General features: G+C 36.6%; 4 protein-coding genes across 5 annotated transcripts; 2 read left to right on the top strand and 2 right to left on the bottom strand.

The window, feature by feature from the left end:
• The first annotated feature begins 643 nt into the window (after positions 1-643).
• On the top strand, positions 644-2243 carry LOC121746162 (cytosolic Fe-S cluster assembly factor NBP35-like). The gene is made up of 3 exons (XM_042140070.1): positions 644-784; positions 856-957; positions 1518-2243. Exons 1-3 carry the CDS (start codon positions 742-744, stop codon positions 2159-2161), a joined length of 789 nt encoding a protein of 262 aa, XP_041996004.1. The 5' UTR covers positions 644-741; the 3' UTR covers positions 2162-2243.
• Positions 2244-2960: 717 nt separating this feature from the next.
• LOC121744753 (DNA damage-binding protein 1-like) lies at positions 2961-11118 on the bottom strand. Of its 2 annotated transcripts, XM_042138375.1 has the most exons (19): positions 10843-11118; positions 10673-10721; positions 10244-10303; positions 10027-10115; positions 9501-9552; positions 9353-9415; positions 9183-9232; positions 8328-8403; positions 7641-7850; positions 7454-7560; positions 7217-7325; positions 6416-6616; positions 6121-6336; positions 5556-5666; positions 5154-5429; positions 4788-5062; positions 4289-4640; positions 3826-4110; positions 2961-3734 (listed from the first exon to the last, which is right to left on the bottom strand). In XM_042138375.1, the coding sequence occupies exons 1-19, from the start codon at positions 10944-10946 to the stop codon at positions 3153-3155; spliced, it is 3267 nt and encodes a 1088-aa protein (XP_041994309.1). In that variant the 5' UTR covers positions 10947-11118; the 3' UTR covers positions 2961-3152. The 2 variants fall into 2 exon arrangements, with proteins under 2 accessions (XP_041994309.1, XP_041994310.1); XM_042138376.1 differs by lacking the exons at positions 9183-9232; positions 10244-10303; positions 10673-10721; positions 10843-11118.
• Positions 11119-14758: 3640 nt separating this feature from the next.
• On the top strand, positions 14759-18251 carry LOC121742896 (large ribosomal RNA subunit accumulation protein YCED homolog 1, chloroplastic-like). Its single transcript, XM_042136018.1, has 2 exons — positions 14759-15498; positions 17682-18251. The coding sequence occupies exons 1-2, from the start codon at positions 14969-14971 to the stop codon at positions 18079-18081; spliced, it is 930 nt and encodes a 309-aa protein (XP_041991952.1). The 5' UTR covers positions 14759-14968; the 3' UTR covers positions 18082-18251.
• Positions 18252-20312: 2061 nt separating this feature from the next.
• Positions 20313-22462, bottom strand: LOC121743046 (putative F-box/LRR-repeat protein 23). The gene is made up of 2 exons (XM_042136226.1): positions 22008-22462; positions 20313-21230 (listed from the first exon to the last, which is right to left on the bottom strand). The coding sequence occupies exons 1-2, from the start codon at positions 22382-22384 to the stop codon at positions 20543-20545; spliced, it is 1065 nt and encodes a 354-aa protein (XP_041992160.1). The 5' UTR covers positions 22385-22462; the 3' UTR covers positions 20313-20542.
• Between the last annotated feature and the right edge of the window lie 2677 nt (positions 22463-25139).

Raw genomic sequence — 25139 nt, 5'->3', positions numbered from 1 at the left:
AAATTTAAAAAGATATAGTGTATGCTTTTTAAAGAGGAGAGTGGAAATATAATTTTTTATTATTATTACAGGTCATACATTAATAAGTTTTTGGAATAATTAGTTTCTCGTAAAATTAATCTGGTCAAATCAATCATAGCTAGATTAATTCTTAAAGATCACTGTCAAAGAAGGAGCCGCTTTTTCCCAAAAAGAAAAAGAAAAAGGAAAGTTGGACTTTGGCAGCCATCTTCTCTCTCTAGGGTTTTAATAGTGAGTGATGCTAAATGGCCATAATGTGGCCGGCCATAAATAGTTAATTTAGTTCATTTACATGTATAAAAATATTAGAATTATCGATATAAATTTATATGTGTGTGAATGGACTTGTGAGTTGATACTTATCTTTGAATTCCATTACGTAAAACACATTAATATCACGAATTAATGTATACGTTGAGCAACAATCAAGAAATGACAGTAGTAATAAGTTGAGCAAAAACTACGAAAGAGCAACACTAACATATTGAGCAACATATAATGAAGATGATATAAAAGTAAAATAAAGTAGTATTAAACCAAAAATTTGAAAAAAAATCAATTTTTTTGTTATTTAATTAATTTATGGCCGGCCATAATGTGGCCGCATAGCATTATTCTTTAATAGTTTATTCACTTTCTCTCTCTAGCAAATCTTTGCACCGAAATACTACTCCTAATTGGCAAGAACTCATCTCCGGCAGCTCGTCAAGAGTTACAGCCATGGAAAACGGGGACTACGAAGTACCTGAAAACGCCAACGAACGTATGTATAACATAAAGTATTGTGAAGTTTATGAGCTGCAGAAATTCTTATATTTCCCCGTTGAATTGCAGATTGCCCAGGAACACAGTCTGAATCGGCTGGAAAATCCGACGCTTGCGCTGGGTGCCCTAATCAGGAAGCTTGTGCTACTGCTCCCAAAGGACCTGATCCAGGTCGGTTTCAATTATTATTGTTGTGGTCTCGGATTATTCGATGTGGTTTGCTCGTTTTTAAGGATAATTATTTATACTATGTGTTTTGCAATCAATTTGAAGGTGATAAATTAGAAGGAATATTTAAAATTCAGTTTGTAACTATTAATTCTTTGAATCGCTTTGCTGATAATGATATGATTGCTATATTTTCCTGTTAGCTATCAGATTAATTTTTTAATTCCGGTGGTGTTTGTGTAGACTTTCATTCTAATGATTGAGTAGTTAAGTATTTGGTACTCTATAGATTGGATACTCACCAAATGTTGTACTTGATCGTTTGCTGTATTATCGTGAAGCACTGACTTTGATTAAAAGTATAATCTCTTTGGTTCTCGGGGATGAATTTCACCATGGCCTCTTGCATAGTACAATTGAAGTAAATCATCTATAGAGTCATTTAGAGCCATCCCTTTTATTGTTGATGGAATAAGTGCTCATTAATTTGTGGTTGCATTGGATCGTTTACATTTTCATGCAATTATGCTAGTGATGTTACGCCTGACTACATATCTTTGCAGACTTGGTCACTATCATTGAAAGAATGGCAACAGTTAAACACAAAATACTAGTCTTGTCTGGAAAGGGTGGTGTTGGAAAGAGCACAGTTTCAGCCCAATTATCTTTTTCCCTGGCAGCTATGGGTTTCCAGGTGGGCCTTCTCGATATCGATATATGTGGTCCAAGCATCCCAAAGATGCTCGGTCTTGAAGGGCAAGAGATCCACCAAAGTAACCTTGGATGGTCCCCTGTTTATGTCGAGTCCAACCTTGGGGTCATGTCAATCGGGTTCATGCTTCCTCACCCTGACGAGGCTGTAATATGGAGAGGTCCTCGAAAGAATGGAATCATCAAGCAATTTCTGAAGGATGTCTACTGGGGGGATCTTGATTTTCTTGTAGTTGATGCACCACCTGGGACCTCGGATGAGCATATTTCTATCGTTCAGTTTCTCCAAGCAACTGGAATAGATGGAGCTATAATAGTTACTACTCCTCAGCAGGTTCCTCTGGATCCTCAGCTATGTAAAGCCGCTGAAGAAGGAAGGTCTTGCTTTGATGACAGTAAATGCAGCGTGAGCGCCCCTGCGTTGAAGACCATCATAGAGAAGTTGCTGTCGGAACTGAAGGTATCAAGACCCGAAATAATGGAGGATGGTGCTTAGTTGTACAACACATTTCCTTCAATATAAACCATGTCCTGCACTTTGATGCTAATCTCTAGTTAAAGTTATTGTTCATAACTCATCTCCACACCTTCATATTTTTGCGTTGAGGCCTCTCAGTTTTACAGATTCATTACAACAAGCCTAGTTCAATGATATGATAATCGATGAAACTGTTGCATTTTAGCACAGTATTCTGTTGTCTGGGCAGTCCTATCATATGACTCATATCTATATTTTTTTTATCTTGTTACTCGAAATATTTATGCAGCTATTTTGAAGAAAAAATTGAAATCGGTGATTGTATAGTATTTTATTACCTTATAGTAAGAGATGTATTATGCAAACTTGCTTATATTGGAAGAAAGATTAAAATAACCCCACATTCAATAATTTATTAGTGTTAATAAACATAGCTCAATAATCTAATAGCCGAAGTAAGATTCCAATAACCCCGCAGTCAATAATCTACTACTACTACTACTATAATATTACCCCCATATTAAAATCAGGCCATCAAAGAGTTGAAACTCTAAACATTAAGCCCAAATAGCATAAAATAGCCGCCAGAATATTCTAATAATGCTAATAAAAACGTATTTATTCTTCATAGACTTTGCCGGTCAAAGAAAACTGAGTATTTAATTTTGAAAGCAACACCTATTCATAGCATATTAATATCATTATTAATGTACACAAAATTGAAGTGACATCGGGTAATAGAATAATATTTTGTGTTTAATTCATAAACAATAAACATCATGACGAGCTTGTGCAAGAAAAAGTTGAATGCATAGAGTCAGTCACAACCGTTTTCAGTTTTCATGCAAAATAAAAAAATACAAAAATATATTACATACATAGGGAAGGAAAAAGGAAACACAACTCTAAGATGCAAAAGTATAAACTGAATACACGAGGAACATAGACTCATACAATATGAAGCTCACAAAATAGAACACAAAGCGATTTCAGAAAGCAGAAAAGGAGTTTAATGTAACCTAGTCAGCTCTTCCACTCTCTTCATAAGTTCTTCCACAGGAACATTCATCGACTTTGAAATCTCCTCCATCTTATTTCTGTTGAGATCAAGGAATGATTCGATCAAATCTCCGTCTAAGAAGCTTTTAGCTTCAACGGTCTTCTTCTCGTTGTAGAAGGATCTCCACTGCTCGTGGCTGAGGCCCCCCACGCCCTTGATCACTTTCCGCAGATTCATCTGCAGCTTCTCCAAGAGGGCGTACTGATCATGGGGGAGAGAGGCAATGACCCCGATCACTCCATTGACAGTGCCGAATATGACTGTTGGGATTTGGCCAACGTCGGAATCTGGTAGCTGCATGACTAGTGAACCGTGTCGGAAACGATTGACGAATTCGCCAAGGTGGTATTCGCCAACAACCTCGAGGCGCCCACGCTCCTCGTCAGTTGCTCCTTCACTGTTTTTACGGACAGTGAAGAGATTGAAATTATTCTCTGCTCCAAGGTAAATGTCATCGTCCAGAATCTCAACAGCTGACATCCAATTGGCGTTGTAGTCACGAGCTCGCTCCTCGATAGCACCCTCCTCATGCTGAGTATAACAGCACCCAGAAAGTCAGACAAAGCTGTAAAATGAATTCATGGTGGAAACCTTGCTGTATCTAGAATTTAAATATAGTAACCTTGTAAATCAGCAACGACATTGATTTCATCAGATCACCAACTACAATGAAATCCCCACTAGTTTGTACATAAAGGGCAAGTATGTGGCCATGATGTCCGCATTCAGATTGCAATTCATGAGTGCCATCATCCCGTCGCATCCACTTATACAGCTGAATCTTTTGATTAATGGCCGCAAGCAGTTTCCCGTTGAAGGCATTAAGAGAATAAACAGCGCCTTTGGTTTCCTTCTCAGAAATTAGTTGGAGTTTACCATCTTCTACAGTAAAAACTAAAACCCGACCCTGACAAAACAAAATGAAATTTAGCAACCATAACATACTCAAAGTGACTTTCATGAATCACAGGAAAAGGATTTGGGGAGAGGAAAAATAAAATAAACTGACAGAAAGCACATGCACCAAAAACATACAAGCACAAATTCTTTTGGGCAGAGACAGCTGAAAAAGAGTAAAAAATAACCTTAGTAGGTTCATTTTCTTCCGGCATTACATATGCAGTCCCCACGCAGTAGTAGACATTAGGGTCATCAGAGAATGAGCAGCTAAGGACAGAACAACCACATTCAAATTGATCCAGTGGATAGGTAGATATGAAGTCAAATGTCTGGTCATCTAACAGGCGGACAAAGTGCATTTCAGAGTCATCTGCAGCTGACTGGTTATATTTTAAACTACAAATGGCAAATGTCCGTGTTTGTTCCTGATGACATATACGCCGTGCATGCTCCCCAAGTGGGATCGAGCGTATGTGAAGCTTTTGAATATCATCTATGGTTCCAATTGTTAGTTCGCCTTCTTTAGCAATAGCAAGGCTGTTACAGAAAAACTTTCTTCTCAGAGCTCTATTTGTAACTAATATGATACCCTAACCAGAAGGAAGAAGACATAGGTCTTGCAAATTTGCAATTGCAACTCACACCCTTTATGATGCTAATATTATAAAAGATCAGATATTGTACCTATCCGGGAAAGCAGCTGTGTTGAAGGGGCACATATAACTAACTTCTTTCAGATTTACATTGCTATAAAGCAATTTCTTGTTACTGCTATAAATGACAGTCGGTCTATCAGAAGCAGCAAATACATGTGTGGCATTCTTTGATGAGAAAGTACGTAGTGTAATTGGTTGGGTCCCTAAAGAAACTTTCTTCCTGTCTGTCAGCTCGCCATTGCTGGTATTCAACACAAAATTCAACAGGTGTCCATCCCCAAGAGCACATAACAGATAAGAAATCTGAAATTGGAAAGCGGCAATTCTGTCCATCAGTCCCACATAATTAAAGTGATGTTAATTATGAAATTAACAGAATTAAGATGCAACTAACCCCTTCAAAAGCACACAAAAGTACAGAACGAGGAATGATCTCCCCTCCCAAAAGCTCCTTTGTTACAAGGTTCAAGTCTGGAAGTGAAAATATCCTAACACTAATATCCGTCCACATTCCAACTGCAGCTAGTTGACTGCAGTTTTTGTTATCACCAATTGGATTGATGTCCAGGCATGAGATGTCGTACTCCAACTGGATATGTTTCACTTCTCTCAGAACACCATCGCCAATTTCTAGATAAATCAAATGCCCACCACCAGTAGCCAATAGAACCTGTCAAAGCAAAAACATACACTCATGTAACTTTGATGTATGATAACTTAATTCGATGCTAAGGCTCAGTGGTAAGTTTGTCAGATAAATCAAATTTTGTCACATAGCTAGTGATTAATAATATACCTGAGTGACATTGGCTGTGGCAACATTGATTGAATAACCTTCCGGAGCAAACCATTCGTTAAGAAGCTCTCTGGTGGTAGAACTAACTAGTCTCACTGTACTTGAAGTAACCTGTGTGATACATTTTCTAGTGAAAATCTATGCAAATGAATCAATGTTGAACTGCTTTATGGAGAAAGCTGAAAGTACTATCTTTAAACCTTGAGTTCTGGAGTAATTCTTTAGAGAAAGTTGCAGGCTTTGAATAATTTGTAAGTCAGAATTTTGTAAAAAAAATCACCCTCTTAAAAATAGCACAAACCAACGCCCAGCAATTGCTTTTTTTGTACTTGAGTCTCACCTATGATCAAGTGGCACCAAATTGGGGCAATTCTACTCAAATCTTAAACCAAGTTTATTTTAAAAGCAAGAAGAGTACTGTGAGCTGTTGAAACAAAACCAAGATTCCATAGTTCGATATATAATCATGATATTAAGGATTTAGATACTGCACAGTCACCAAGCTCTCTGTTAGTGAAATGATAGAAAGCCCATGGAAGTATTAAGAATGCTGAATCAACCATACCTGAACAAGTTGATCGTATGCAGCATCATGACAAAACAGTGTCTGTACATTGGAACAAAAACCTTCAATTTCAGTTTCCTCCAATTCATCCTCAATATTCATTGCCAAAATACGTGTCTCATTGATAAAGCTGACAACTAAGAAAGTGTCATATGGATCATCAGTAGCTGATCGCAGCGACCACATGCCTTTGATGCCTTGAAGCTCTACCGATGCCTATGCATGATATTGAATACAAAATGTATAAGAATGTAGCGGAAAATATATTTTTGCAAGAGAACTTTGCCACAGTTACCTGTTCATTTATTCCGATACCATTTCGCACAATGCGTAAAGAACCATCCTTATAGGCACCTGAGCAAGTTACAACTTGACCTTGGCCTTGCCTCTCCAAGTCAACCACGCAGAAATCAACAATTGGCCCCAAATTGACATATCTTTCAAGAACTTCCACATAAAAACCCTTCGCATCCGGTTGAAGATTAAGCTTTATGAGCTGGATTATAAAAAAATATATATTAAAACTACAGCATAATCGGAATGTGAAATAGAAGGAACCAGACTCACAGTGAGAGCAGTAGCTATAACTATTTAGTCAGATTATGCAAGCCAAGTCCAAACCTTGGTAATCTTCACTAGAAATCAAGTAATGCAAGAAAGTCAAGATACCATTTTACAAAGATGCTATAAAATCAAATGTGATTTCTCAAGGAAATCCCAGTTTGCCAACACACCTCTAATAAATTGGGAGAAGATAACTTTCTTGAGATAATCAAAACCAAACAAAAATATAAAAAAGGGCTATCTGATGAACAATAGCAAGGCTACACTTGATATCTTCTAGAAAAGGATGGATCAGAAAAAGGTAGGAAGGGATCAAACATATACTTGGATCGGCCAAAAGTAAGAGTGGTTTACATAGACCAAATTTAAAGCCAATGAGTACTGAAAATGAAACATGGTAGTATGGTACAATGAAATCCATAATCTCAGTAGCTAATAACAAGTCTCCATTATAACATGGTAAACGGGGCACATATTCAGTTCCAAGAAAATATACGCCATTAGATAGATAAAATGAGAAGCATATTTAAACCTGTGAATCTCCATAACTTGAGCCAACAAAAACAATGGCATTATCAAGATATGATATGGACGATGCAATAGATGTTTCCCCCAAGAGCTCAATTTTAAGTCCAGTTACTCTAGTAAGTCACAAAAAAGAAAACAGACAAAATATCAGAGGCTTTCAAAGAGTTGTATATAAACGCAAAATCTGAAGACAATAGATGACATGCTTGTCTGAGAATAAAATTGAGTAGAAGAAACTTACTTCTCCTTTTCATGAGTTATAACAAGTAGATGCAAAAGTCCATTATGATCTCCCAACAAGTAGCGTGAACCGTCTGCATCAACCCTTCCATAGGCTCTTGTAATAGACTTTGAGGATAAACAAACAACAGTCAGGACAAGACATAAATGCGCTTGTATAGACCTAGCATGAGATAAATACAGCTTACAGGTCTAATTGGGATTGCTTTGAAAGCCTGGGCACTGCTATACACGATTGTTTCTTCACCGATAATGAGGACACCACAGAGAGGAGGTGGCACTGGGATTAACAAATCCGCCCCATTGTCGAGATTGTTTTGAGACCATGGACCTTCAACAAAATCTTTATCCTTCAAATTAACTTCATATGTTTTAATGTGACGAGCATCCTTGTTATCCTGCTCGTCATGCAACAATTATTAAAGGCCAAGAACATGTGCGTTAGGTCAAAAGTCTACACCATCACCAAGTACTAACAAATATACAAAAGATAACAAAAAAAAGATTAACCACATAATCCATAAAGGCTCTATGTCAAATACTTACTCGGACACGTATAGGGTCTAAGAAAGAGAGTGACAATGTAAAGGGCACATTAGTTGGAAATATCTTAGTGCTACCATGAAGCACCTCCCAACAAAAAAAATCTTCAAATGCTTAATTGATGATAGATGTGGATCACATACACTAGAGTAGACCACATATAAAATCTATAAGAAAGGATTTGATCAAATGTGTAAGATACACCACATATTACGGCAGCTACAACGGTTTAAACATACTCCATATACTTTGATGTGAGGAAAACACCAAGACATGATAAACACTAGCTATTACTCCTATTACTTACTACTTAGTCAAAAATAAAAATATACCTGGTAAAGTACAACAATGGTCGGCTTAGGGCAACCATACAAAAACTTGATATCTAAAACCTGAAGCTCCTCGAGCCTGAAGAATCAACATACAAATTACATGTACATTAGAAATGTTAATCAAAAGCCACCTAAATATAAAAATATCATGATAAAAAGATGATCATAATTAACGGGCTATCTTCAAATGACATCAGAATTTAAGCAAAACAATATATGAAACACAAAAGGATGCATGCGGCTTGTGGAAGGTGTACAAATGTGGCCATCTTAAGGTGTTTGGGGATAGTCCGAGGGATGGCGAGATCGATGACAACCGAGTTGAGTGGGTGCACTGAGATATTTCATCTTCCACTGCGAAGATAGGATTGTCAAAGAATTGCCAAGATTGTCGTAGGATGGAGTCTTGAAGATGCAAGTGTGAAGTGGAGTTATTCGTATTGTTTGAATTGAATTGTTTATTGTTATTTGTTGAGAGTCCTGTTGGTAGTAAAGTCCTGTGTATTTTTATTTATATCATCCGATATTTAGGAGGATATCTTTTGGAGAAATCAGTTGGGACAGTGTGCGCACCGTGGTCCCTTCGTGGGGATTGTTTCTCTTTGAGTTTGTCTTTCAGTTATTGTGTAGAACATCTGGTGGGTGGGTTCTCATTTCCTATTGCAATGTGTCAGTGAGTTGGTTCTGTAAATATGTTATGAACATTTAATTTGCTGAGTTAGATATTGCATTCGTATTGTGCATTGTCAGTTGTATGAGTTTGTGGTAACTGCGGTCTTTACCCCTATCAAAAAGGCTCCACCTTACGTTCCAAATAGGTAGGTAACTAAATTCAACTAATGGAAAAAAACGCACCTGATATTAAATGCCTCTTTGAGTTGGCCTTTATTGTCAAATGGGATGACCTAAAAACCAAATAAAACAGAAGGTTCAAATCAACTGGAATACTATTACAAGTTTCAGTTTTGAACACTCCAAAAGTTGCAAAAAGAGAAATAAGATTGATACAGCAGGATGATCAATACCTTGAACAACCCATCATATAGATGAAGACCAATCAACCTGCAATCTGGATCAACTATTCCAATCTACAAGCAACGCAATAAATAAGTCATGGGCTGGCTTTATATTCTGAAACAAACAATGTGAGATCAAGACCATAGAAGAAAGTACCTGTCCATTATCTGTGGGTCGACCAATCCGATCGGAAACATCACCCATGGCCCTGTTTTGGAAATGGAAGCCAACCCAACAAAAAGAGTAAGTTTGGAATCTGGCGTGCAAGCTAGCCACGCCAACAAATATAATGATTGAAATGAGATCATGTAAAACAAAAAAAATACTCCCTCCATCCCTTAAATTTTGTCACATTTTTTCATTTCCGTCCATCGCACAAAATTTGAAACATTTCACTTTTTACCATTTTTTGTAGTGGACCCCATATTCCACTAACCCATTTCCAACTCACATTTTATTATAAAACTAATACTACTATATAAAAGTAAGACCCACTCTCCCCTAACTTTTTCCAACTCACTTTCCATTACATTTCTTAAAACCTGTGTCTGGTCAAAGTGTGACAAAATTTAAGGGACGGAGGGAGTAAGGTTTATTAAACTAACAAGATCATACCTAACTGAGAAGTGTATACAACATATGAGCACGTAAAAGTAAGGGTTTTAAACTAACAAGATCATACCTTGTGATAACCTCGCCAGTCTCGGCCCATTGCAAAACGCAGAATTTATATCTTTCTGTAGCTATGAAAAGGAGATCTTGTGTTTCTCCCTGTTGATTTAAAAAGTCTTAAGATGGATGGCACTTCTCTTAATTTCATGATAAAGTATATGAAAGGATGTAATAAATTTGCATGAGTTTTTTCTCAGATGGAGCAGTAACCAGTGAAGGGTACTCACATGTGGGCGAAAAAGCTCGAGAGTGGCAATTCTCCCATATATCGGCACATCCAACATAGGCTGCGAAACATGAGCAAAATACCTCTAAAGACATGTTTCACAAAGTCCAAGGAGAAATCATTTCAATAGGTTGGAACGACCTGCACTTCTAAGACTTCCTAAAGTCTCACCCCAGACTAAAGACAAAACTAGCTAAATATAGATAAGGTCAAAGCTTGATTCCCTCTCCATCATCCCTAACTCACTGTGACTCCTCATTCCCCATCATTTGGAAATGGCTTTTCACTAAAAATCAGAAAGGGAAACATAACATGTACTCCTAATTCAAGGTCTCGTGCAATTGAAACTTCTTATCTAATCAAATTACGAAGAAAAACATCACTCGTTACAATCTCACACTAAACGCCTAATCTCAGTTGACCGCTATACCTGTAAGCCTTGAGGCGAGAGCAAATGAATCTCTATCCGAGTGCATTTCCTACAAACAGAATTCAATCACCAACATTTCAAACTTGGCAGCCACAAATTCCCGTAGATAAACAATCGAACTTCATATTCCCCTCAACCGCACTAAACTATTCACCAAGCGGAAAACTTACGCAATGATAAGATTGAGCTCCTGCGGGCTGGTGAAATTGCCGACGCACGAATGCGTGACGTTGGTAGGCTTGTGCGCTGTCACCACGTAATTCCATATACTCATCTTCGCCTACTGTATGTATGTGTGTGTGAGTGCGTTGGATGGATATAAACCCTCAACACTCCAATTCCTCTAATGTTTGGAGAAGGGGGGAGGTTCCGCAGCCGGAAACAGCTCCGATTGTAGAGAGGGAAACTGAGCTTATTTGCAGTGACGATTTGTGCAGAGAGACACACCATGGAGAGAGACAGCATAACGTGGGCTTTTAAATGGGCCGATGTGGTCGGCCCATACTTATTTCAACCTTCTTAGGCCATCTGCAATGGGCGGACGATGGCACGCCCGATGGGGCGCATCGTCCGCGCCATTCATCGTCCGCCCCCACTGTGGGTGTGTGGCATAGGCCGCGGACGATAGTCGCGGCCTATGCTTCGGGCGCGACTTAAACCGTGGACGATGGCCATCGTCCGCGCCATCGTCCGCTCCATTGCGGACGTCGCGGACGATGGCCATCGTCCGCGACATCGTCCGCCTCATTGTGAAGGCCGCGGACGATGGCACGGGGTTTCGTTTTTTTATAAATAGCGTTCATTTGTAACATTTCATTTCACACGATTTCATCTTCGAAACTTACATTTACATAATTACTACGAAATGGATTCAAGGCCCAATAGCCCTACGTTTAGCGGAGAGGCGCATTGGCCGGGTACAGAACCCGGCGATTATCGTTCGTTCGGCGACAACACCCATTACGATCCTGTACAAGATCCTATAGAGCGTATATATAGTACGGAGAGGCGCATTGGCCGGGTAATGAAAATGACGTGCAAATCGCGTATATATAGTACGGAATCGTATGGGTTGTCTGATATAGAGCCGTTGCCGCACCGCCCAACCGCATCGGCCGATCCTGCCCCCGCAGCGACCGGTGCCGCCAAGGGGAAGGCGAAGCGGAACCGGCAGCGGGCGCAGAAGTTGCCGCCTCCCGGTGACTGCGATGAGTACGCCCCCGGCCGTACGAACTACACCGACGACGAAACTCTCACTTTGGCCCGGTGTTGGGTAGATACATCGGAAGATCTTTACAAACATAGGCTTGTGTTCCAAGATACGTTCAACAATTGATGCATGGCCCTGAAATGTGTTTACAAACATTTCAACAATAATTTTAATAAAAGAGCGAACATTTTTTTTTGTCCACGAACTTTGCGAAAGTATCATTTTAGGTCTGTGAACTTTGAAAATATCATTTTAGGTCCGTAAACTTTGAGTTAGTATCATTTGAGGTACTTTTTACTATTTCCAAGTTTTTTTGGACGAAAATACCCTAAATACCTTAAAGTGTATATATTTTTAATAAATTTATCAGATACTCATATTTTTTTATAAATATCTTTACAATATATTTTTGACAAATTTTCTATATATAATTTGACCTTAAATATTATCACTTAATTTTGTGACATGCAAGTAAAATTGCTTCCTCAATTTTTTATATTAATTTTTTTTAAAATTGAATAAAGAACTTTTCTTTAATAATAAAAAATTGAATAAAGATCTTTTTATAAATATCTTTACAATATATTTTTGACAAATTTTCTAAATATAATTTGACCTTTAATATTATCATTTAATTTTGTGACATGCAAGAAAAGATTTTTATTCAATTTTTTATTATTAAAAAAAAGTTCTTTATTCAATTTTTAAAAAAAATAATATAAAAAATTGAAGAAGCAATTTTACTTGCATGTCACAAAATTAAGTGATAATATTTAAGGTCAAATTATATTTAGAAAATTTGTAAAAAATATATTGTAAAGATATTTATAAAAAAATATGATTATATGATAAATTTATTAAAAATATATATACTTTAAGGTATTGAGGGTATTTTCATCCAAAAAACTTGGAAATAGTAAAAAGTACCTCAAATGATACTAACTCAAAGTTCACGGACCTAAAATGATATTTTCAAAGTTCACGGACCTAAAATGATACTTTGGCAAAGTTCGTGGACCAAAAAAGATGTTCCCTCTTAATAAAAATGTCTAATTACTTTTTATATTTCTCGGTGTTTGTGTTTCACTAATAAAATTAGCCCATATATGTTGTTGATGTGTGTTTACATTAATATTAGGCATCTTAAAGATTATGCCAAATATTTATGGGCTAAGTTTAATAAATATATTTTTAATTTTTCTATATTTGATACATAATAATTTGATAATATTTTTAAAAATATAATGTATCTTTGGCATCCTCTTGTGGAGTACTATCATAAGGAGGAAATTACAAATAAACTTTTATACTATAGACACGAGTACTATCATAAGGAGGAAATTACAAATAAACCCCTATACTATAGAAAGGAGATGTCAAGAGGAAATTACAAATAAACTCCTATACTATAGAAAGGAGATGTCAAGAGGGCTCGAACTCCTCACCTCATACAATAATGTCTAAGCTTTTTGCCGCTACGACAAAGGCTCTGGACAAATAAGTAGTTTAGTTCAAAGTTAAGAGTTTAGCTTAAAATTTAACTGTCAAACATATTTTAGTCAAATTTATAACTTAATTTTGAATCTATTAATTAATATTAACCCAATTAGCCTGATGATAATTAATTAGGTTGATTGTATTAAATTATTAGATTCAAAATTAAGTTACTATTTTAGTTAAATCATGTTTGACTTTTGAAACTAAACACTAACCAACCTAACGTACTTCCTCCGTCCCATAAAAATATGAATAATGAGTATGACACAAAAATTAAGACAAAATTGGTAAAATAAGAGAGATGAGGAAAATGGTATGGTAAAGTAAGAGAGAGTAGAAGAATGATAGTTAAAGTAGTGTTAGTGGATAGTGAAACCTACATTATTAAATTGATATAACTTTCCAAAAATGGAATGCACATATTTTTGTGGGACGGACGAAAATGGAAAATGCACATATTTTTATGTAACGGAGGGAGTATAATTTACCAAATTTTTTTTAAAGCAAATGTAGGGAATCAAATTTAAAATTTAGTTTTTTTATAAGATTGTCACTAATAGTATGATTTTTTACCTTTAAATTGCGAAACTATAATATTTTCAGTTAAATTCATCTTGCAAAATGCGTGATTAAGTCTTTCCATCTTCACAAAGCCGAAATGCTCCGCCCCATCCAGTGGCGGCTCCAACCCTTCGAAACAGAGGGGCGGAATTTATTAGTATTATATAAAAATTAATATAATATTTTAATAATAAAATAATACTTTCCTTTGCAAAACAACGCCATCTCTACATTTTCATATCTCTTACTCTACTTTCTTTTCATTAACTAACAAAAAAAATTATATAAAATCCGAAAATTCAAATATTTCATATTTATTGGGTGGAGGGAGTATATTAATATTCAAGTATCACTCCGCGAAATGAATTTCCATGAGTACCCATATCTTAAAAATATTTTAAAATTCTTTTATTATAAATAATTGAAGAATAAACTTTTCTTGATGTCACAAAATTATACTATGAATATCAAAGGCTATTTTATATTTAAAAAACTAATCAAAAATATATAATAAAGATATTAATAAAAGATATGAATAAGTAATATGTTTAGTACAATTGGATTAAATGTATAATTTGAGATATTACTATTCATTTTTAAATAATATCGATAGTATAATTGAGTATAATTTTCTAAATTATAGTATATATAATTGTCCAAGTAAAGTATAATTATAAAAAAATGTGCATTTCATATTCTATATTAACGTAATATATGTAAGAAAAGTGTGTCTCCAATTTATAAATTACTTATTATGCTACTTTACATTTAATAAGTAGTAAAATATTTGTGCCCTTCTATAGATTTATTAGCCCAACAAATGATCAATTTATTAAACCCAATCTATCTTTCCCCAAATAAGTCATCTTCTTCCCCACGCTTCCTTCCCCAATTCACTGAACGATCCCCAATCTCCATTTTCGCCGGCGTCGTTTCTCATCTCAAGTCACCTTCTCATCCTGGAAGATTCTCCACCGCCACTCACTTCATCACAGGTTCTTCAGTCTTTCCAGCTCCACGAAGCCGAAATGAACCGCCCCATCGCCTCCGCCACCGCCCCTTTGGCGTCTCCCCCTCCCATTAAATTCAGCTCCCTCCACCGCCTAACCCTCCACAATCCCCTCACATTGAATCACCAAATCCTAAAGAAACGATGCACCACATCAACACCAACCCTCACTAAATTCAGCACCACTTCTTACCTCTCCGCACAATTTGAAGAATTCTCCGGTAGCGACTGGGAATTCGGTGACGAAGAAATCATTGATGCCGCCGATGACGACGAGGGCTGTCCGTGGGAAGGCGCGGTTCTGTACAGAAGAAACGGCGCCGTATCGCATTTGGAGTACGGCACCACTCTTGAGAGCTTGGGCCTAGCAAAGGTCTCTTCGGACCTGTCCAAAACTCGGGCTTTCGAAATGGGCTTGCGGCTGGTGAAGCCCGTGGCGGATTTTCCGGATGGGACGCCGGTTTTGATCTCGGCGGATGTGACGCGGAGGAAGCAGAAGCTGAGGCTGGACGGAATCGTTCGAACCGTCATTGCTCTCAATTGCAATAGGTAAACCTCTTTTTTTGGTGTATTTTTAGATTCATTTTGTGTCGTATGATATATTTGGGGCGAAGATAGGATGTTAATAAGGTTTAGGATTTAATTTAAGGGTAAATTGCTTCAAAAGTCGTCAACTTTGCAAATAGTTTGGTATTTCCCGTAAACTTTAAAAGTTGCATGAAAAGTCATGAACTTTATCATGTGTTGCAAATTTCCCGTACGACCCGACCCGGTACATTTCCGTCAAAAACTAATCCTACGTGGCTTGCCGGAGGAGTGACATGGCAAATTCTCAGGCAAAACAATAAAACGACGTCGTTTTTTAGTTTCAATTAAATTAAAATGTATATCAATTTAGGGTTTATGTCTATTCTCTCTGTGACAAAAATCTCAATTCCCGTCGAGATATCAACATTTTCTTCTCCATTGCGACATGTAATTGGTCGCGATTCGTCAATCTACAATCCCATCGTGTTTCCGGTGAGCCACGTAGGGTTAGTTTTTGCCGGAAATGTACCGGGTCGGGTCGTACGGGAAATTTGCAACACCTAGTAAAGTTCATGACGTTTCATGCAACTTTTAAAGTTTACGGGAAATACCAAACTATTTACAAAGTTGACGACTTTTGAAGCAATTTACCCTTAATTTAATGTTGAATTGGTTTATTACTTACCTAAGCTATATGAGGAATGAGAACAAATTTCCTAGTCAAGAAATAACAAGATGGCAATCTTATTTGGTATGCCACGCTAAATTTTTGACATATGGAAATATATATATTCTTCCAATTCCAACTAGATCAATAAATTATGGAAATACTCTTAATATAAACTCACTCTCTTAATTATATAGAAAGTTTCTGCATATTCCATATATAATACATGCACTACTACATATTTACACATAAAATAAGTATTCAATTATCGTTTCATACATACAATGATAAAATTAATTCATACAGTGTTCATAGAATTAATGTACACTAATCAAAATTAAATTAATGTCAGTACTGTTACTTGTATTATTTTATTTTATTGGAACTATTATTAATATTTAATGTGCAAGTAATACTATTAAAACTAATTAGAACTGTATATTTTACAAACATAAAATTTATATTATTGTTTGGAGGAGAGTTTATACACATAATATATATTTTATTATTGTTTGGAAGAGAGTTTTTTAATACCTTTTAATTAAAATTATTACTTGTTTTATTTTATTTAAGTTTTTTATTGGGGATCACGATAACTTATATTATAGTAATTTATTTTTTCATAATTTCAAATTTAATTGCTATGTCATACAATAATCATATGTCGTATTTTGTTTATGAATTTTTCATGGTTATCTTATTATTATTATTATTATTATTATTATTATTATTATTATTATTATTATTATTATTATATTTCTATAGTTTAACATAATATATTAATATTCATATAATTAATGTGTAACGAATAAAATAAATTAAGAACTATATGAATACTATAAATTAAATTAACAAAAGGAAAGATTTAAAATATTATCTTGATTTATTTTATTATTGCACCTTAATTGTATTATATGAATGCATGTATGAAACGATAATGGAATACTTATTTTATGTGTAAATATGTAGTGCATGTATTATATATGAAACATGCAGAAACTTTCTATATAATTAATAGTGTGAGGTTATATTAAGAGTGTTTCCATAATTTATCTAGTTGGAATTGAGAGAATAAATATTTCCATATATCAAAATCTTATTAGTGTGACATACCAAGTAGGATTGCCACCTTGGTATTCCTTGACTAGGGAATTTTTTCTCACGAGGAATAGACGAGTTTATCACATTGATTGTTTAGAATCTGTTTTCTCGTAGCCCAAAATTATAGCCGAGTTGTTGAATTAGGAAATGGCATACATCGTGTTTTGGCAGAGGACCTCATTGTTTTGGAGTTAAGCATCATAGGGTTAAATGTTGTGCATAAGTTTATTCATTAAATGTTGATTGACAATACATAGGATTGAGTGTTTGAAGGATAACACGATCGAACAAACCCAAAATGTTCGATCCATCAAAGTGTATTTTTTTAACGTATCTATGTTATCAATCAACAAAGAATCACTTCCCTACTGTGGTTTTGTGTTTCCATTGATGATCTTACAAAATGTGTGATCTGATTAATCTTCGGACAATGAAGGTGTGGCGAGCCAGCTGCGCAGAGCGTCTACTCAAACTTCACGCTTCTACTGTGTGAAGAGCCCATAGCCGAACCGGAGACCATAAACATGGGTATGATATTCGGGGAAGAGAAGTTCAAAACTTTTGAAACAGGGGATGATGATGATGCCTCAGTCGACATAGACGATCAGCTGCATTTTCCTCCAGAAGAGAAAGTCATCGACATCTCAAAGAACATACGAGACCTCATACACGTTGAGATCACCATTAGCGCCGTCTGCGATCCTAACTGCAGAGGTTTATGTCTGAAATGTGGAGCCAATCTCAACAACAGCAAGTGCTCATGTAAGCAGCACAAGGCTGAGGAGAAAGCTCATGGACCCCTTGGAAATTTAAGAAAACAAATGCAGCAAACATGAAATTTGTTATTTTGCTTCTTCTCTCTTTTATGTTTAGTGTCATTATTATTTGAATATAATTCAATTTTTATATGAAAACACTATACTCAAATTGGACATGACCAGTATATATTTGCTATGTGGGATCGCTTGGATTTGCTGTTTCAAAATCGATACATTTGTGTTTCTGATACTGGAGTATATATTTATGTGATGACCAATAGATATGACAATGATTTTTTACAATTTATACTGATAAAAAATAGTGTGTACTGAAATTTAGCGTTGTTTTTTATGATTAAAATTCTTAGTTTCACATCATGTTTTATTGCTGTATATTTTTTTCTGTTTGAAATTCGTATAATTTCCATCATGTTTTATTGTAATATTAAAATTTTAAACATATTTATTAATAAAATGAAATACAATATGATAGAGTCTACATTGTACAAAAAAAATATCTGATCCTAGAATTCTACACTTTCCTCACAATATCTTTCTCATCTTGTTTAATTGTCCTTATTTATTTGTTGAAGTATTCATTATTGCTATTAGTCGAATTACAACAAAATTCCCATAATTTTATCTAGATAGTAATCAAAATTGGTTTGTGGTACTTAATTGATGCAAATTGAATCTATGGGATATGATACTGTTACTTGCTAGTATTTGCTACACTAGCCCGTACATTTGTAAACATGTTTTTCATGGAGGAACAACGTTGATTGTTAAACAAATTTTATGGAAGAAAATTGAGAATGCTGAATATGATGATAGTGTTATTATTGATATTTTTACGATTTAGTAGTGATGAGAAATAAAGATTGAATCAAACGGCAATATATAGAATACAAAACATACGTATAGAGAGATTGAAAAAGTTTTCTTTTCCTATAGCATCATTAATTTGAAGAAAACTTGTGAAAACAAATTAAGGACGGAAGTATTATAGGAAAAAAACCATGGTCGAAGAAAACTTGTAAAAAAAGAAACAAAAAACGTGGAAGGAAATATTTTTTTTTAAAAAAATCATTATTAACAAACGATATATGTAACTTACCATATATATGTACACTATATTTTCAGCCTATAAAAGGTACATGTAAAAGAAGCTCAAAAGTAAGCCAATTTATTTAATTCCTAATGTTTCCAATAGCCATGGGACAAAGGGAATGCAAAAGGCAGAAGGTGAGCGAAAGTACGGTGGTTGGTTCATCTCCGTGCCGCCGTGGATCGAACTGCCGGAAGATGTAACCTTCAATATTATGCAGAGGCTGGGGGCGGAGGATTTATTGTGCAGTACGTGGTGGAAGGTATGCAAGGATCCCTGCTTGTGGCGAGTCGTCGAATTCTCAAATCCGTATCAGGAGAATTCGACCGACAAGTACACTGCCATGTACCGCAGCGCAGTGGATCGTAGCCAAGGACAATTGGTCGAACTCAACATTCACTACTCGGGCGACGACACACTCATGGAGTACATCGCCCATCGGTATATTTCGATACACTCATACTATAATATGATATGATAAGAGTATGTGATGTCTTCTAAGAGGTAAAATTGGCATGATTTGTATTTTTGGTGAAAAATCACATCACATTTATGTGGCTAAATCCTTTGTTTTTTTTGGACAGATCACCATATCTCAAACGCCTTCATCTTGTCCAATACTTATGAATCAGACACTGATGGCAAACCAACAATCCGTTTGGTTCGGTCTATTGTTCTAGCAGCAATCCTGGGCCTGGATGTTTCAACTCTGGTTTACTTGTGGTTGTGCTACTCCTATTTTGGAGGTTTAGTTTTATCTTTAGTTTATCATCTTCTATTAGTAGCCGTTGCCCGTTGCCCTTAGTTACAGTGACTTTGTAGCTAGTATTTAACGAAGTTAAATAACAATGTGTTTTATTTATGAATGATGATTGATGTGTCATTTCCACTCATATGCTTAAAATATCGAAGATTTTAATTGTCATGTGTTAACCTCTTTCAAATAGCTACCATGTTTTCTTCTTTCTTTCTTACAATCATTATCACACACAGATTTGACATTGCCTCTGCCAAGAGCGAGCTTGTTGCCCAAGCGGTGCAATGGTGGCGATCCGTTTAATAATTCTGCCTTCTGCTTTGAACATTATTTATATAAAATATATGAATTGGAAATAACCCTCTACGACAAAATCTCACACCTACGTCCAAGAAGGCAATTCAAATGAACAACAAAAGCAACAATAGTCAGATACAAAGCAACTAAAATGAACAAAAGCAACAATAGTCAAAATTTTAACCATATAGAATGTTATGCATGGAGTTCGGTAGCTACAAAAACATGCAAACTGAAGGCAGAGTCATAAGCCTACTAATAGATAAAAGGGTCTATTGATAAAATGAAAGCTCCAACATGCTGATATAACCACTTGAAATCAACTAATCCAGCAAACCTACACATGGGGAAAAAGAAAACTTTACCATCTGCCATACTCAGAAATGGTCGTCGTCGAAAAACCCAAGCCCATCGTCATTGAAGAAACCATAACCAAGAGGCGAGAAGTAGTCATCGTAACAGTCATAATCTTCATAATCGTCATAGTCATAATCACTAAAAACTATGCCGTTACCAAACGAGTCTCTGCCATCCCATTCAAGCCACGACATAGTACTGACGGAGTCATTCGGGAGTCTAAGATCTTTTATCTGCTGACGGCATCTTTCCCCCAAATCCCCTCCAAGCTCGAGACCTAAGCATCGCCTGATGTCAAGTGATTCGAGGCGTGGAAAGCCGTTAAGGATGGCTTCAAGTCCTTCATTTTGCATACAATGTGCACAAAGTCGAAGATGCTGAAGATTAGGCATGCTTTTGACAATTGCGAGAGCATAATCATTCCGACCGAATCCTTTACTAAATTCATCATCATAATCATAATCATCATCACCATCAACATCTTCCAATTCTAGTGGAAAAGGATGCTCTGATCCATGTCCATTGTATGAGAATGATATCAACTTTGGGCAAGAATTTCCTATAGCTTCAATGTGGGCAGGAACAATCCATGGCTTACCAGTAAGGTGCAATTCTTCCAACTGTTGAAGTTTTGCTACCGCTTTAATCACAGCATCTACTGAGATATCATAAAAAGATCCAAGTTTAAGGCGTTTGAGATTTTGTGCCCTGTCAATTAGCAAAATATCAGACCACAAGTGTTTTTTTTGTACAGAATAAACATGAAGCAAGATAAAGGAAACTCTTGAAAGCAAAGACTACTACACTGGTTTCAGAAAATGTCCAAAACAACTCAAATAGTATCTTTTAAAATCTACTGCATTATATTAACAACTACACAAAAATAAAATAACTGAAAACCTTAAGGGAAAATAGTAAGCAAAGAGAAAACACAAGCAATATATTCGCGTAAAATAATACAAAATGCAAGATTTTTCAGCCTCAAAGTGCAGAGCATTGAGTATGAACCTCGAGTAAATCCAGTACTCGCCAAAGCTAATCTTTCATCCATCGATATTACGAAGGAAGTTGTACATATGTTCAACCAAGTACAATATCCTCTTCTTTTCATAATGCAACCTCACATCATCATTAAGTGACCAAAACTAACAAGATTTACTGCCTCGGTGATATTAAAATGAAAATCAAGCCTCCTTGAACATGTTTTCGGATCTGAATTTCTGCAGGAGGTGTTCTAATTTCTAAACACAGGAAAATACAACTTCAATATGCAAATTCTTAACACACACAACTGCAACTTCAAAATACAACTAAAATGCAAAGGCTTTTCACAATGCAAGTACAACATGCCAATGCCAGATATGACCAAAACACAATCATTAAAACCAATTTCTTATTTCAACAACGAACATAAATTCCTTAAAATAAAACTCGCTCGATAACGATAAATCATCATCCTTCAAGTAATGAGCGCAGAATATTTACCGATCGGCAATATACTCAATGAGTTCGTCGCCGCCGAAGTTCTGAATAGTGAGGTCGACCAATTGCCCCTGGCTACGATCCACAGCGTGGCGGCACATGACATTGTACTTGGTGTACCAATCGATCAGCATAGTGTTGGAGAAATCGATCACCCGCCACAAGGCGGGGTCCTTGCAAACCTTCCACCACGTACTACACACTTGCTGCGCGCTGCTAAGAATCGCCTCTGGCCCCAGCCTCTGCAGAATATTGGCCGTTACATCTCTCGGAAGTTCGATCCATGGAGGCGGAGGGGCTGAGGATGAAGCGACAACCGCCGGCTCCGGAATTTTGCTCTGAACCCTAGGCCTCCGGTTTCTGCCTTTTCTACGTCCCATGGCGATTGAAAACTGATAGAAAAGGAATAAGAAAAGGTTTTGTTTTTTGATTTAGGTTTTAGGCGGAAGAGATTTAGGTTTAAGGCCGTGTTTGGTTTGTAGAGGCAAAACTTCATTTTTATTTGGGGAGATTTTTTTGGAGTAATTTTGTTATAGAAAGAAGCAATAACTTCATTTTGATTTTGCACATAACCTAAGAATTTTATTTAGACTAAAGACCAATTAAGTCTGTGAGCTTTTGGTCTCTAACATATTATTTTGGTATTTTTTGGTCCCAAACATATTATTTTAGTCCAAAATAATCATTTTTAGATAAAATTAACAGTAAAAAAATTATGTTTAGGAAATAAGAGTTTTAGGATTACTTAACTATGAATGAGTAGTTTAAAAATCAAAGAATTTTTCATGTATATAAAAATTCAATTTTTATACAAATGAAATTTAAATTTAAAAACATCAAATTTACTCCACTTTATTACACATCCATTTAACACTCTAAACATTCTTTTCTTAGACCTGAGCTGAAAAGTTTTGTCTCCGCATTAAGGGAACGGAAGGAGTATTAAATTAATTAAGTTAATTAGAATAATTAGATTATAATTAAGTCATTAAATTGGTCAAACACTTTGACTGTTAATTTTAACTAGAAACCATTATTTTGGACCAAAACAATGTTTGGGACTAAAAAGTAACATAACAATATGTTAAAGCCCAAAAGGTCACAAACTTAATACTATAAGACAAAAAGAATTTTAGATTAAATATAGGAAACCAGAATTGAACTTTAGTCTTCTATTTACAATCACACAATCTTTCAATTGCTTTGATTTAACTTCCAATTTCATAATGAATCACGATAAGTTAAAAGTAAGAAATAATGTCCTCGTAGCTTAGAAGTGGTAAGTTAAATTACGCATATTTCATGGCAATGTGATGAATTCCACTAGACCACGTTAAATTACACATATTTCATGGCAACGTGGACTGAGTACTTGAATATTTTTATTTAAAAACATTTCTTTCTAATTTTAAATTTCTCAACTGTTCCTGTGTTTTGATTGAGGTAGCATCACTAAATTCATTGTATTAGACCATCCACAATGCCGCCCAGCCGACCACCCAGCCGAACGCCGGCGCTGGGCGGTTCGCTGGGCGGTCTATTGCAGTCGCCCAGCGGGCGATTGGAGAGTACGAACGTCGAATGGCCGAAGCGTTGGACGCCTATACGACCAACGCGATAGACCAATGGATGGAAAGGGCCTTGCAGCCGGCGATACCTCGACCTCCCCCAGTGGTCCACCGCCGCAGTGGGATTGATCGGGATCACGTAGCTGCACATCAGCGCCTATACGAAGACTACTTCGCACAGGAGCCTCGGTTCAACGCCAACCTTTTCAGGCGTCGTTTTAGGATGAGCAGGGACCTGTTTATGCGTATTGTCAACGCATTGGAGTCTCGATATCTTTATTTCCGCTTCAGGCACGATGCGGCTGGCAGACCCGGCCACACACCTATTCAAAAGTGCACTGCGGCAATCCGGCAGTTGGCCTACGGAGGCGCGGCAGACATGTGGGACGAGTATCTCCACATCGGTGAGACGACTGCCCTGCAATGTCTGAAGAATTTATGTCTGGGAGTGATAGAAGTATTTGGTGATCAGTATCTCCGAACGCCTACCCCCGAAGACTGCTAAGATCTGTTGCGGATGCACGGGAGTCAGCATGGGTTCCCGGGTATGTTAGGCAGCATAGATTGTATGCATTGGGAGTGGAAGAACTGTCCCGCAGCCTGGAAGGGGTTCTACACGTCCGGCTACAAGGGAAAGAATCCCACGGCAGGAGTCGGCGCGCAAGGACGTGGAGCGCGCATTTGGTGTGCTCCAGTCTCGATGGGCGGCAATTAAGGGTCCAACGCGTTTGTGGAATGTCCAATGCATTGCTGATATAATGTACGCCTGTATTATCATGCACAACATGATTGTCGAAGATGAAGGTGGTGATCTGACCAATTGGGTCAACGACGATAATGAAGCCGGTCCAAGCCACGGCGTGGCCGCCCCCAACGTAGGGAGTGGGGTACCTCACGATGAAGCCAGCCTCCTACAAGCACATGCCGACATGCGCCAAACGACGGCTCATATTCGACTCCAAAAGGATTTAATTGAAGAGTTATGGGCGCGGAGGATTGACCGCCGTTAGTTTTTTTTAATTATGTAATTTTTTTAATTAATGTACTTTTAAAATTTTATTAATATTAGTGAATTTTCTTGTTTTTGTGTCGTAAATTTAATTCCGTATATTGTGTGATTGTTAATTATTTCATTTTGTATATATTTGTTAATAGTGATGTGGATAGTATGTGGTTAGGCTATGGCTGAGCTATTGCTGGGCTATTTGCTTGTTTTGATGATGTGGCAGGAGGATTTTTAGTGCTGATGATGTGGCAGTGGCTAGGCTATGGCTGTGCTATTGCTGGGCTATTCCTATTGTGGATGGTCTTAGTAATCTGAAATCCGTACTGTATTTAGTGACAGTGCTTGCTAACAATGATGCTTCAACGTGTAGTAGATATATGGAGCCATTCGTGCTCTGCTCAGGGTAGATTTAAGCCCCCATAATATTTCCATGGCATATTTGAATTGAATTTGTTTTTTTTTTTGCATTACATGATCATATTCACAACTCAATTTATTTTCTATTTATAACTTCAATATTTAAAACGAATTTCTCTAGTGTTAATCGCATAGTATTATATG

The sequence above is a fragment of the Salvia splendens genome, chromosome 8, assembly GCF_004379255.2.
Source record: "Salvia splendens isolate huo1 chromosome 8, SspV2, whole genome shotgun sequence".
NCBI lineage: Eukaryota > Viridiplantae > Streptophyta > Magnoliopsida > Lamiales > Lamiaceae > Salvia > Salvia splendens.
This window is presented reverse-complemented; position numbering and strand designations above follow the sequence as displayed.